This window comes from Antechinus flavipes, chromosome 2, assembly GCF_016432865.1.
Source record: "Antechinus flavipes isolate AdamAnt ecotype Samford, QLD, Australia chromosome 2, AdamAnt_v2, whole genome shotgun sequence".
Classification (NCBI taxonomy): Eukaryota; Metazoa; Chordata; class Mammalia; order Dasyuromorphia; family Dasyuridae; genus Antechinus; species Antechinus flavipes.
Genome location: NC_067399.1, coordinates 214,988,453 through 215,001,744, shown reverse-complemented (window position 1 = coordinate 215,001,744; position 13,292 = coordinate 214,988,453). Strand labels below are relative to the sequence as shown.

The following is a 13,292-nucleotide window of genomic DNA, read 5'->3' as shown; positions in this document are numbered from 1 at the left end:
GCTGGGGAGTGACATCTATTGGCACAAGCATGGGCCAATGCTGCTTAAGTACTTCCCTCCATGGATGTGGAGCTGCTGGGACTCAGAGCATTCATCCAAACACTCATAGAAGTATCCAAATACTCAGAATTAGCAGCTGTCATCATCCCTTTCCCCAGTACATCCATAAAGGGAAAGACAGCATAGAAATGGTCAAATCAGCTCCATGTCCCTGCAGGCAAGGGGAGGACTTGGGAAATTCTCAAGGAAGCTCTATTTTCTGACAATGGCACAGTTCCTTCACTTAAACTATGTGTTTTAAATTATTTTACTCAAATTAGTTAGCCGAGTTAGTCTCTGGGCCCATATGATATGGACACCATTCTACAACCCATCCCTTCCTCAGAGAATGACTGGGAAGGAAAGACAAGGAAAAACAAGATTCTCCCATGATACAGTGTAAATTCCTATTGCAAACTCCCTTAGCTGGTATGGGGTATGACCAAGACATAGCAAAGACAAGTAGGATACTCAAGATTTAGTTCATTACATGACCCCAACTCCCATAGACTTCCTCTAAGAGATTTTTTTCAGTTCTTATTCTCCAGGAGTGAGGGCCAGATATAAACACCCTAATTCAGAGGTAGGTTTGAGAGTGTTTGCTGCTACATACTCTAAGCATCTTGGTGGAAACTAAGCCCATGTTAGCGAGCTCTGAGATGAAAAGATACTATATAATTACAAAATATGCTACTAGTAGATCCTGGTTTGAAACGACTCAGCATAATTAAATCTGAGTTTCCAAAACTGGGTAAGAAGAAAGGGAGAGGTGACCATTATGCTTAAAAATACAAGTCTTCATTTTTTAATAAATTTCCTAATAAATGATTGAGAATCACAAAATTTCTAAGTGAGAAAAGACTTAGTTAGTCAAAACTCTCCCCCCAAAAAAGATACCTTTCTTAAACACATTCAGTAAGTGGTTATTCAACCTTTGTTTGAAGACCTTCATGGGAACCTGCTACTCCTCTCAAGGTAACCCATTTCCCTGCTCTTAGGAAGGTTTTTCCTAACATTAAACTTAAACTTGCTCCTTTGTCATTCCTATCCATTTCTCCTAGTCCTATACTCTGAAGAAACCATTATAATCTTAAAAAAAAAATAAATTCCAAGAGTGCATTTAATATGTCACTCAATTTAACCTCAGTTTTTTAAAATTATTTCTTACATTTCCACATAATATTACTGCATTTTTTTAAAATAAATCAATCTCAGAATTTTGACAATGCTACTTAATGAACACAGATCATGTGTTAGGTGGCAATGAGGGAAAAAAAAGTAAAAATTCCTGTCAATTTTGTTGATATGGTGCCAGAGGCAGAGGGGCCAAGAAAAAGACTATAACCCACAGCTATTGAGTTATGAACCCACATGGTAAAATGGACATGGAAACAAGAATTAACATTCTCATTGGGAAACAGGAGATCAGAAAATAAAAGAATCTAATGAATATCTTAAGCCAATACAACTAGTACATCCAAATTACAAAAACTTAACTACAAATCATTTTACCTAAAACTTCTCAAACTCTGGGATTTCAGCAAACCAAAGCTGCACTGGGATTGTATGTGATGGACTGACATTTCATTTCTGGAAAAACTCAGATTTCATTTCTCTCACATTTATTTTTCTCCATAAACATTCTAAATAAGGAACACTATTTTTTTTTTACAGAAAATTTTTACAGATTTACAAAAAAGTAAATACTATACCGTTGAAGGGTTAATTTCACTGGGATCCACATACATCCTGACATCATAAAGTGAATTTATGTCCCTTTCCTAGAAAAAAAAAAAATCAAGAAAATATTTTAAAATGGAAAGATATACTATGCTCTTCTGATATTCTTTGCATATATTGTGGTGGCAATTACCATCTGGTTGCTTCTTCTCTCTTGAGAGAATACAGAAGGGATATATAGAATCTGGAGAGAGAGTTAATGACCCACAAGAGGTAGTCATGGGTAGAGACAAGAGGGGAATCACAGATGTTCCTGGATCCAATAGACCATGTGGAAATTTTGCAGTTTTTCATGGAAAACAATAAAGTCCAGAAAAAGGTTAAGTATGGAATTCAGCGATGATCATCAACTTAACTAAAGAGGCCCACAGATATACTTGGAGGGAGGGAGGGAGAGAGAGGGAGGAAAAAAAGACAGGGGTGGGGGGGAGGGAAGGAGGAAGAGAAAAGGAGGAAGGGAAGAAGGAAGAGAGAGAGGGAGGATGGGAAGGAGAAACAGAGGCAGACAGAACTTCAAATATATAAGACATCTATACCTCTAGGAAGCTGGGTAATAGAAACCCTAAATGGGATCATGAAAAGTGAAAGTGAATATGACTGAAACAATTGAACAACAATATAGAGTTAATATTTCTAAAATGCTTTGTAAAGTGCCTGGCACATAGCAAGTGCTATTTAAATGTTAGCTACCATTACCATTATTAATTGGCAATTATACAATACTTTAACATCGTGCTTTAAGGTTTACAAAGAACTTTAGAAATATCATCTCATTATTTGATTCTCATAATAACCCTGGAAGATACTTGTTTTTATGATGTCTATTTTATAAATGAGGAAACTAAGGCAGAGAGAGAGATTAAGTGACTTGACTAAAGGCACACAGCTAGTAAGCTTTTGAGGATGTATTTGAACTTTTGGTCTTCTTTATTCCAAGCTTGGCACTTTATCCATTGTTTCACCTCAGGTGATAAGGTTAATACTATTTACCTCACAGAGTGAGGTACACACTTCCTAAATGAGGAACTCATTGCACAAACCTTTTTTTGTTTTTAACCACTCCTTATGGATTGGGATCTGGGTGGTAAGCTGAGTTCAGAGCTACAGAAACTGACATTATTAGAGAAGAAGCTCATACAGGAAAGATGTACACAGAACACACTGCCTACCATTTGAGAGAAGAGAGAAGGTAAGAAATATCAGGGGAAATGTAAAAACAATTCATTCACACTTCACAGCAGAGAAAATAAAGGTTCTGATGGGCAGAATGGAGATGCATAAGAAGAGAGAGGCACAGCAAAAATAAGGAGTAATAAATTTTAAAGAAAACATGCATTTGCATTTAGATCTTGATTACATGAGTTATAAGGAGTTAGGGGAGAAAGAAGGAATCATAGAAAAGATGGTGAAGAAAAGAAGGAGAGGAAACCAGGAAAGGGACCATATGCATAGCTTCCCTCAGCCAATAAATACATATTTTCCAGTAGTTATATGATCCTGGCTCATGGGTTTAAGGATGCCTGTTTCTAGACTTGACTCACACAACTAACATTTAGATCAATGTTGAAAAAAGACTTCATTTGCCCCCCTTTCTCAAGCACAGGGGCAGGCCAGGCAAGGGCATAGGGAATAGCAGCATTCTTTTCTCCAAAGGCACACCTTCTCCATTTACTGAAGTTTTATGCCATTTTATGTGGATCAATGGCATCAAATTTAAATAGAAAGAGATCTTGATAAGTTGCATGTTGATTCAGAAAACCACAAATTTACTCTATCCAAGTCTTATTATGTTTTCATTTATTTTGTAAAACATTTTCCTGTTATATTTTCATCTGATTCTGGTCTCACTTGGGAATGTCAGGGGTTATGAGTTTGATACCTCTGCTCTAGATAGTCTCTAAAATCCCTTCCAGCTCTAAGTCTGTGATGCATGCAAAGGCAGTAGGCAGATGGCAACCCAAAACAATTTGATAGTAACCTTCATGCCAGGTTCAAGACCTGGCAATCATAGGCTTTTGGCTCCAAGACTTAAAAGACTTACAGAACAGACTTCTCACTAAGAGTGAGTCTATCAGATTTGGTTAGATGACAACATTTTTCTTGTACTAAATTCCAGAAAGGAGAATCACTCACAGTGTTGTAACGTTCCAGCAGCTCTGGAGTCACAGGGTAGCGCAATCTCATTTTCCTGTAGAGTGCATGTTTTTCATAGTAGTTGACCAATTCCACTAAACTTTCAAAGTAAGCAGATGTCCCCAGCACAAAGTGGTGTCCATCTTTGTTAATCCGGCAGTGTTTCACTTTTCCCTTGGCTCTGGAGAGACAGGATTTCACATGGAGGCAAGCACAGATATAATTTCCATAATAACTGCAGTCCCCAAAACATCCCCCATTCCTCCTACCATGTTTTAAGACTTGAAATAGTTCATCAGAGGTTCCAGAACAAAACATGGGGCAAGAGGAATTAACATGAAGAGACCAGGCCTCAGAAAAAAAAAAAAGGAAATACATTCCTGGGCCTTTCTGAGAATGGTTCTGTGAGAAGTAGGATGGGCCATGAAAGAGTGCTAGATTTGTAGCTGGATAATCTAAATTTAAATCAGCAGTGCCACTTAAACTGTATGACACAAGGCAAGACCTTTGACCTTCCCTATGGACTTCAGTTTTCTCATCTGTAAAATACAGTGGGGTGACTGAATGATCTTCAAGGTCCCCTTTAAATCTAATATCTGTGATTCATCAGAATAGTGAGTTAACTCCAAAAAAATCTAATCATAATAATCAATTTCCTTTTAAAAAAAGAAAAGAAAGAAAAATAGTATCACTATAAATATTCTTGATTCACATGAAAAAAGGAGTTGTAATGAGGCATAATATAAATGTTAAAGGATGGTGTGTTATTTTTTACAGATAAGAGGACGAAGGAAATTTTTTAAAAACCTGTCCCTAGTTCCACAGTTAACATAAGTCAACTGGATCATCTTTTGACTTCAGGGCTTTCTTCATCATATCATACTATGTCTCTGGAGACATCAAACCTCAGAATTTCATCAAGTTAATAAGCATTAAAATTATACATGATTTTTCTTGAAATGAGATACCACACTACCAACATAACTTCTCCCAAACTTCATTTCTCCCAGTTCCTTTAACCCAATATCAACAGGAGGAAAAAAGTTAACAAAAATCTGTCTTCTAGGGGGAAAATAACCTCAAAAATAAAAAACAATATTACAAGGTTACTAGGTTTTACATACATGACTTGGATAGAGTACCATGTTAAAAACCAAGAAACATGACTGAATAGCTTTTCAAAGCAACAGGGAGAAAAGAAGGATAGAAGCATTCTGAAGTGTCCTGTTCCTTTTCCCCTCGCTCATTCTCCAATGACCAAAACTTCTGTCAGCTGGATCACCGTTAGACAAATTAGCTCACTTCTATCAGCCCAAATTTCTTTGTCTATAAAAGGAACGATGACACTTGTCCTACTTTTATCAAAAAGTCACTATGAGTATCTAATGAGAGATAATGGGCATGAAAGTGTTTTCTAACTATAAATTGGTATCTAACCAATCCTTCTAGCCAGAAGGAAGACAGTGAGTAGGATTTCATCTGGGAAATCATATAGTGATTTCAAAAATCCCAAGCAGATCTCTAATGAAAAGAACCCTTTTTGATTCCAGTATGCTCTTATATAGTTACAAATCATGGGATCAAAGCAACCTCTAGAGAATCAGAATCACGTGTAACCCAAAGGGGGTAGGCAAAATACAGCATATTCTGATGTATTATATAAAAGATACCAACCAAGAAAATATATGAGTATTAAAGAAGAGGGGCCACTCATATAAATGAAAACAAAGGAAAATCAGAAGTACAAGCTGAATGTTGCATTGTTGTTTATGACATTTTAAAAAGACCTAGAGGAAGGGTTGTACATTGGATAGATCATCTTTGGTACTTTTGTGGGAAGTTTTGTGGGATTACAAATGAATGAAAAGGAGTGGATGGACTATGATGTATTCAATTGGAGAGAACATATTTCTAAGATCACATGTGATGAAATATATATATATATAGATATATATATATATATATATATATATATATATATATATATTATATATATATATATATGGTGCTTATTACTCAGGAATCACTTTATAACACCGCTTCTTTCCAAGCCTCCAGAAAATTCAAAAGGATCTAACCAAAGATCCTGAACAAATATATCCCAACAGTCCCAACAGTTCCTAAAAGGCAAGAGTGAGCTCAGCCCCTCTATATCATGAGGGGATGGGAGAGTCCTAGATAATAAGGAATTACAACAAAGATCATACACTGAAGTTACCCATTTCTAGAGAATCAAAATGCAATAAAGTACATTGAGACGTGCCCATAATTTTCTCTTTCTTTGAGAATTAAAGAGGCACTGTAGTTACATATCAGGCCTTGGGGTTACCATTATGGATCTCACTTTCGATTGTACTATGAATCATTGAACTGTCAGATAATAAGCTTCTAAATAACAAAGATGCAATTGTATATTATCAAACTATGTAAATATCTCTCTTCTAATCTTCTCTATCTCCATATCTATCTAACTTTAATCTTTTAATCTCTCTCTAATCTTCTCTCTCACTGTGAAGCTCCCGATACACAGCAGAGAAAAACAGGGAGAACCCAAACCTTTGGGCTATTGGGTAGATCAATGTAATGTGAAATGTGAAGGAAGAGCAAGAGAGTCAGGTGAAATTACTTTGAGAAAGTTCATTTTGAAGACATCTGTTACAAAAGTGGCTTGTCCCTGAATGTTTATTTTTGTGGTTACTCATGTTCTATGTTCCCCTAAGTAAAATTTTATACCTTGTCATAAGCAGCTTGAGATTTTAGGCTCATAGTACACTATACCAAAGAATTAGTCAGTGATGAACAAAATACTTTATGAACCTTTGCTTATTTTCTGAGGAATGCCTGTGTCAGAAGTTGAGGGATTCTGGCTGTCAGAGGCCAGAGAACCTTAAAATTTATTCTTTCTTCAACATAAGTTAGAACATACCAATGGGAAAGAAAGATTCTCTGCTCTGTAAGGATTATGGGGAGAATCACCTACAAAGCTTTGTGGTTTTTTATGGGAAAGTCTTCATAAAAATTCTTTCTTTTCATCAAGAGTCCAAGAAAGCCAAGGGGGATCCACTGAAGATATGTCCTATTTAATGACAGCCAGAAAACTCTAGAACTTTTGCTCACTTAACCTCCCAATGAGCTGTTCCCTATATATAAGTTTGCCTCTAGACTTACCTGAAAGTAATGGCGTATGCATCCCCCCCTTCTCTTTTCCTTATCAGGAAGGCTCCATCTCGAGGAATTCTCATCAACATGTCTTCAGCTTCTCCTCTGCTCAGGCTATCATAGTACCAACTACAGCATGGCATTGGGGGCGGGTGGAGGAGAAAGATAGACGAGAGATTCTAAAGCTTGTCAACTTGCCAGTCAGCCAGAGTAACTGGTGGCGGTGTTTCCTAAATTATAGTCTCAGAAATTACCATATAAATTATGTATTAGATTTCCCCATCTTGCCTCACATGACAGCAGTTTAGGGAAAAGAATACAGCAACATATCAAATTCTTGGGTAAAACATCAGCATGGCTTGTCTGCTTAAAGCAACACAGAATAAATCAGCTTATCGTTACAAAACAATATAGTCCAGAACTGCCATGCTGGTTATCACAGAATGGCACATTAGCAGGGGTTTCTGTCCTGAAAAACATGAGTCAAAGGGTACAGCCAGAAAGCATTGATTATTTTCATGCATGTGTATGTGTGTGTGTTCATGTATGTGTATGTTTGTGTGTGTGTGTATTTAAAAAAGAAAAGCCAAAAAAAAAAAAAGGGCAAAAAAAATACTCAAGGGAAGGCATGAATGAATAATTTTTAAAACAAAAGGGATCATCCAACATGAGCTGCTTAATAGCCTCAATTTTAGAAGAATGCGTCTTTGTTTGAGATTAATTTTTCTCCATTCTCAACTTCAGAAAACAGGATCCATCTTTGGTTCAATGTACAGATAAAAACTAACACAAGGACTTTGAGTTTTTTCATTTTTGGAAAGAAGAGCAAGGAACTCTCGTAAACAGGAAATGTTTCCGTGTAATAATTAACCTCTGGAAAACAAATCCCATGTTGTTTTGTCTGAAAGAGAGAAAAGTAAAGCATTTGGAAACCATTAGGTGGATGCTAAGAGAGCATTAGGCTCCTCTGTATGAATTTAAAGGAGAAATAAAGGCTTTTGGACAGCCTGGGATGACCCAGTATTGAGCCTTCTGGGTCCCACTGACATTTGTCTTACTCTCTGAGTCAGAGAATTTTATATACTTCTTTCTATACCCTGTATCTGTTTATAAATGGGATGAGATGTCTGCAGGCAAACATTTCTGGGCCTCCGTCACCTTAAGAGGCTGTAACTAAGCCCAACATGGAAAGCCCACAGAGCACACATGCTTCTGAGCACACAGGCAGAGCACATAGCCAGACATACGCTTTTGATTCATGAGGATTGGGATTGGGCACTGGGTCTGTCAGACGAAGTTCAAATTCAGCACATCTTAGGTGGGCTTCTCGGTAGTGTTGAATCAAGTCATAGATGCTGTTGAACATGAGGTTGTCAGTCAAATAATACTTCATGGCCCCTCCCTCAGGAGTCGACCGTATTCGACAGTGCTGGACTCTGCCTGATCTCCTGAAAAGGGAAGGGGTATATTTGTCAGACCACATCACTTTCAAGGCTGCCTTTCTATCTAAAAAGGAAAACTTATTTTTGAAAAAAAAAATTTAGGTATGGTACTTAATAGGTAAAAGAACAAAGCTCTGAGTACTTCCCAGATGCAGACCACAGGATGTGTATGTACATCTCTGTACATACATATATCAGTGTGCTTTTCTTACTCCTCCAATTGAAACTACATTTTGTCCCTCTGCAACTCTGTTTACACACACACACACACACACACACACACACACACACACACATATCTATTTGCACATATTGACTCCCCTGAGAGAATGAATACCTAGTATATAAGTGCTTTAATGACTGAGTGAACCTAAAAGGTTATAATTACATCACCATGAGAGAATTCCTAGTGTGGGAACTCTCTCCATCAAAGTATTGCAATTTATCTATGACAGTATGTTGAGTAAGGAGCTAGCTAAGACACACCGACTAAATGACTTGCTCAAGGTCACAAACCTAGCAAGATGGAATTTGTACCTAGATCTTCCTTACTTCAAAGCAGTCATGTACTATGCCCTGCTGTTTCCTATTTATGTGTGTATGTATTCAAATATATGTACGCATCTATAGCTATTGTTGTTCAGTCGTTTCAGTCATGTCCAAGTCTTTGTGACCTCATTTAGGATTTGCATGGCAAAGATACTGTAGTGGTTGGTTGTTTCCTGTTCTGGATCATATTTACAGATGAGGAAATGCATATACATATATATATATATATATATACACACATATATACATATACTTACATAGAACACATATATATGTATGTATTTGTACACATATACATATGCACAAACACTCAGAGTTCTTAACCTGGGACCCATGGATTTTTTTTTAAATTCTGATAACTACATTTCAATATAATTTGTTTCTATGTATTATGTTTTATGCATTCAATAATAGTATCCTGAGAACAGATTCATTAGCTTTACCAAATTGTCAATAACATTAAAAAAAAGTTAAGTATCCTGATTATATATGTATGTATATGTGTTTATATATATGTAGTAAATGTATGTGTATATATACATACATACATATATATATATATATATATATATATATATATATATATATATATATATATGCAAACATAACTGTACTGGCAACTCTCCTAAATTATAAGTTGCAGAGCAAGTGCTAACTTGCTTTGGGAGATTATTTTTTCTCACTGAGAATTCCCTAAACCAGTGAAATCATAGATTCAATCCTAAAATGAATGAATGAATAAGAAAAAAATAATATGTGTAAGAATGAACACGAGACTTTTCTTTATAACTGTATTCATATTAGTTGAGACAAGACCATACAACAGTAAAAACTATGGACCTACTGTTGCTGTCTAAGAAGACCTGAATTTTCCTCTGATATCATGGTCTTTTTCCAGACAAAGGATAAACAATAGCCTCTGTGAGGAGCTGCCTGAGGAAGCCTGATACAGCTGTGTTCAACTGTCCTAGTGTTTCCTTGTACTTCTCGTTTTATCTGTTGTGGTTTGTCCTTCATTCTCAAAGAGGAATAATGGCATCAGGAGGAGGATTTCTTGATTTGCAAAGGAACTGCATTTAAGTGAGGAAGGGCTATGCAAACTCATCAAACTCACTCTCTCCTACAGAGTCAGCTAAGTGACAAGATAGCTCAGAACAACTAGTGATAGCCTGGTTATTTTATCTACCAAACAAAATGAAGCAATCTCGTCTTTGAGGACCAGGCCTTATTTGTTTTCCGGATTCAAAAGCAATGTCCAAGGACATCTAGACTTCCACCTGATTAGATACTAAGGTTTCTGAGCAGACTTTCTCCCTTCTCAAAGTACGTCAGATTTACTTTATCTATGGACATGTCATATCCTCCAAGAAATCGTAACAATAGAAACTTTTTAAATTCTTGTCTTTTGTAGTTCCAGCATCTACTACAGCACCACATGTATAGTAGACCTTTAATAAATGTTTGCTGAAATGAAGTGAATAATTCTGCAAAATTCAGAGATCTTATCATCTTTTTTTGATCTTATGATCAAAGAAAATTTGACTTATGTACAAAAGCAAAATTCCCCTTTTCATTTCCATAGCTTTGGTCAGGGGAGTATAGTAAAACCTCACTTTTAGGTGCAATTTTCTCATTCCTCAAGACTGCAACTCAGAGGGACTGCCAGGAAATTAAACCAGGACTGAGTGGATTCTGTAATTCTGATGGCTAGGATTCTGGTAGAAAATGTTGTGATGACAGACAAGGAAAGTGACTTCAAGAACTTTATTTGGCAGTGCTGACTCAATGGACTATTGAAACAGAGAGTTGAAAAACGTAGTGGTTTTGTTTGGTTTTATTTTTATTTAAGTATACCTGTGATTTTATTGATACATGAAATTCCCAGTGAAGAAATCTCCTTTACTAATGAAAACCTGCAACTGCTCTGCTACTTAAACAAGAAAGTTGTCCAGATACTAAAAAATAAAGTGATTTGCCCAGTCACAAAGACAGTATGTATCAGGGATGGTACTTGGAACCAAGTGCTCATTGACTCTGAAGCCAGCTCTTTACTCACTATACATGCTGCCTTGTGAGATAATTATAGCCCTGCAGTTATACAAATTCCCAAAGAAAATAAATTCAACTATATCTTAAGTTCCTGGAAAGCAGAAAACACTTTTTATTTCATCTCTCTATCCCCAGCAGACCCTAGCCTAAGCTTGACATTGCACAGAGAAAAGGTTTCAAGAATATCAGCTAAATGAATAAAGAGAATGAAATTACCAGAAGGACAATGTGTAGTCATTGGGGAAAGTCTCACTTTCACGGACTAAGAAGGTTCCATCCTTTCCCCCAGTTTCAGCACAATATTCTTGCAGTAATTTCTCAGCACTCGTCCTCTTCTCCATTCTTTTATGAAACCACTTCTCACCAAAATGCAGGTCAGTCTGTGCTACGTCCTAGTTCACAAAAGGAGGTCAAGTTACAGTGGCTGCCAGGTCAGAGAACTTTTTAGGAAACTCTTACCTTGGAAAGGTGCTATGCTTGGACCCTTTGTTGTCTGTTAAATGCCTATTTAGTCTGTCTATCACCTAATGGCTGAGACCCAGCTGCCTTCCTAAGGCCCCATGTGGTTGATGCAGCCTGGACACAAATAACGCTTGTTTTTGCTCTCTCGGTGCTGTCTGGCTCTAGAAATAGAGCCTGACAGCCAAACAAACCGACCTTTCCCCCAGAGCTATTGCTACCTGCAATCTCTTGACTCAATGTACCATTTTTAATTAGAGTCAAAGTAAATCAATAAATACAAGCTGTGCTCACTCTAACAGGCCCCAGGGCTGAATCCTGACTGGGCACATAGTTGGGGTTCTGCCTGAATGAGCAGGACCTTGGGGATCTCCCATAGTACATGGTCAAGTCCCTTGTTATGGGGTTGGAAACTCATGAAACATAATCCCGGGGCATAAACAGTGGCTCAGTTATCACAGTCGCCTGGGCTGGAAAGAGTGGGGACTACAATTGTAAGTATAAGCAGAGTGCTTTATTTAATTCACCATGAGGACACCCCCACCTAGTGACAATAATGAGAAGTCCAGCAAAGCAGGAGAAAGGCTATCCAAGCCTTAAGTGTAAAAACAAGAATCTGGTTTTGCTTAAAAAGCTTGTGAAATAAGAAAGAAAGACAAAAGCAATGACACTGTCCAAAATGCTGCTGGGACTCTTTGGTGATGCTCCCTGTCCATCATTTGTGATACTGAGCTCCTCAATGTTGACACTCAGAAATCTATTTTTACTGCCCTCAAGGAACATAAAAATAATAACAGTAATAATAATAATCATAACTAATATGTGTTAGTTGTTGTTGTTATTATGTAGTGTTTACTCTATGCCAGGCATTATGTTAAGTGTTTTATAATTATTATCTCATTTGATCTTCACAACAATCCCGGGAGGTAAGTGCCATTATTCTCCCCATTTTGCAGATGAGGAAACTGAGTCAAAAGGTTAAGTGACTTGCCCAGAGTCATGAAATTAATGAGTTTCTGAGGCTGAATTTGAATTCAGGTCTTCCTGAGTTCAGGCCCAGAGCTCTATCCACTATGGCACGAAACTACCCAGACAGAATAAAGAGGGAGCAGAAAAAGAACCGGGAAGAAGGACCTCCTTCCTTAATCAAATTTGTAGAAAAATCTGCCCCTTTCCCCTACCTTTGCTGAGTCTTCTTCCATATTCTGCTCTATAACATCACTGAAGGACAACTTCTCATCAGCTATGGCACAATAGTGGCGATACCACTTCTACAACACAAGACCAGAATTAATTAGCCTTCTTAAGTGGGTAACCCAAGTCACTATAGCAACAGGAGCTGGAAGATTCTTCCATGGACATTGCTCACGCAAAAATGTCTTCCATAATTTTTTCTCTAAAATTGTTGTTCTGAAGAAGAAAGCATTCTCATTTCCCCATGCTTATCAGCTCCTTCCCTCCTATTCTTTCTATAACATGGGCATAATCCTCTTATCCAGATGCTTCTAGCACCCAGACTGAATGCTCTTGCCCTGCATTTTGTGACTACATAACTTTCAGACCTCTGCTCTTCCTTTAGGTTTCTAACAGCCATAAAGGAAATAATGCAGTTATGGAAAAGAAAGACACTTTTTTTTTACTTCTTCTTTTCTAAAGCCCTCCTGCTTGGGCCTGCCAATAACATTTTCAGTACCATAGGGAGCAACATTCAGACTTGTATGA

At 37.2% G+C, this 13,292-nt stretch overlaps 1 protein-coding gene across 1 annotated transcript in view; it reads right to left on the bottom strand.

The window, feature by feature from the left end:
* Window positions 1-13,292, bottom strand: part of PLCG2 (phospholipase C gamma 2) — a 157,005-nt gene that overhangs the window by 33,868 nt on the left and 109,845 nt on the right. Inside the window, exons 16-21 of the mRNA XM_051976179.1 lie at window positions 12,752-12,841; window positions 11,328-11,503; window positions 8,319-8,519; window positions 7,081-7,200; window positions 3,913-4,093; window positions 1,752-1,820 (exon numbers count right to left, since the gene is read on the bottom strand). Coding sequence (XP_051832139.1) covers window positions 1,752-1,820; window positions 3,913-4,093; window positions 7,081-7,200; window positions 8,319-8,519; window positions 11,328-11,503; window positions 12,752-12,841 — 837 coding nt within the window. The remainder of the gene's footprint in view (window positions 1-1,751; window positions 1,821-3,912; window positions 4,094-7,080; window positions 7,201-8,318; window positions 8,520-11,327; window positions 11,504-12,751; window positions 12,842-13,292) is intronic.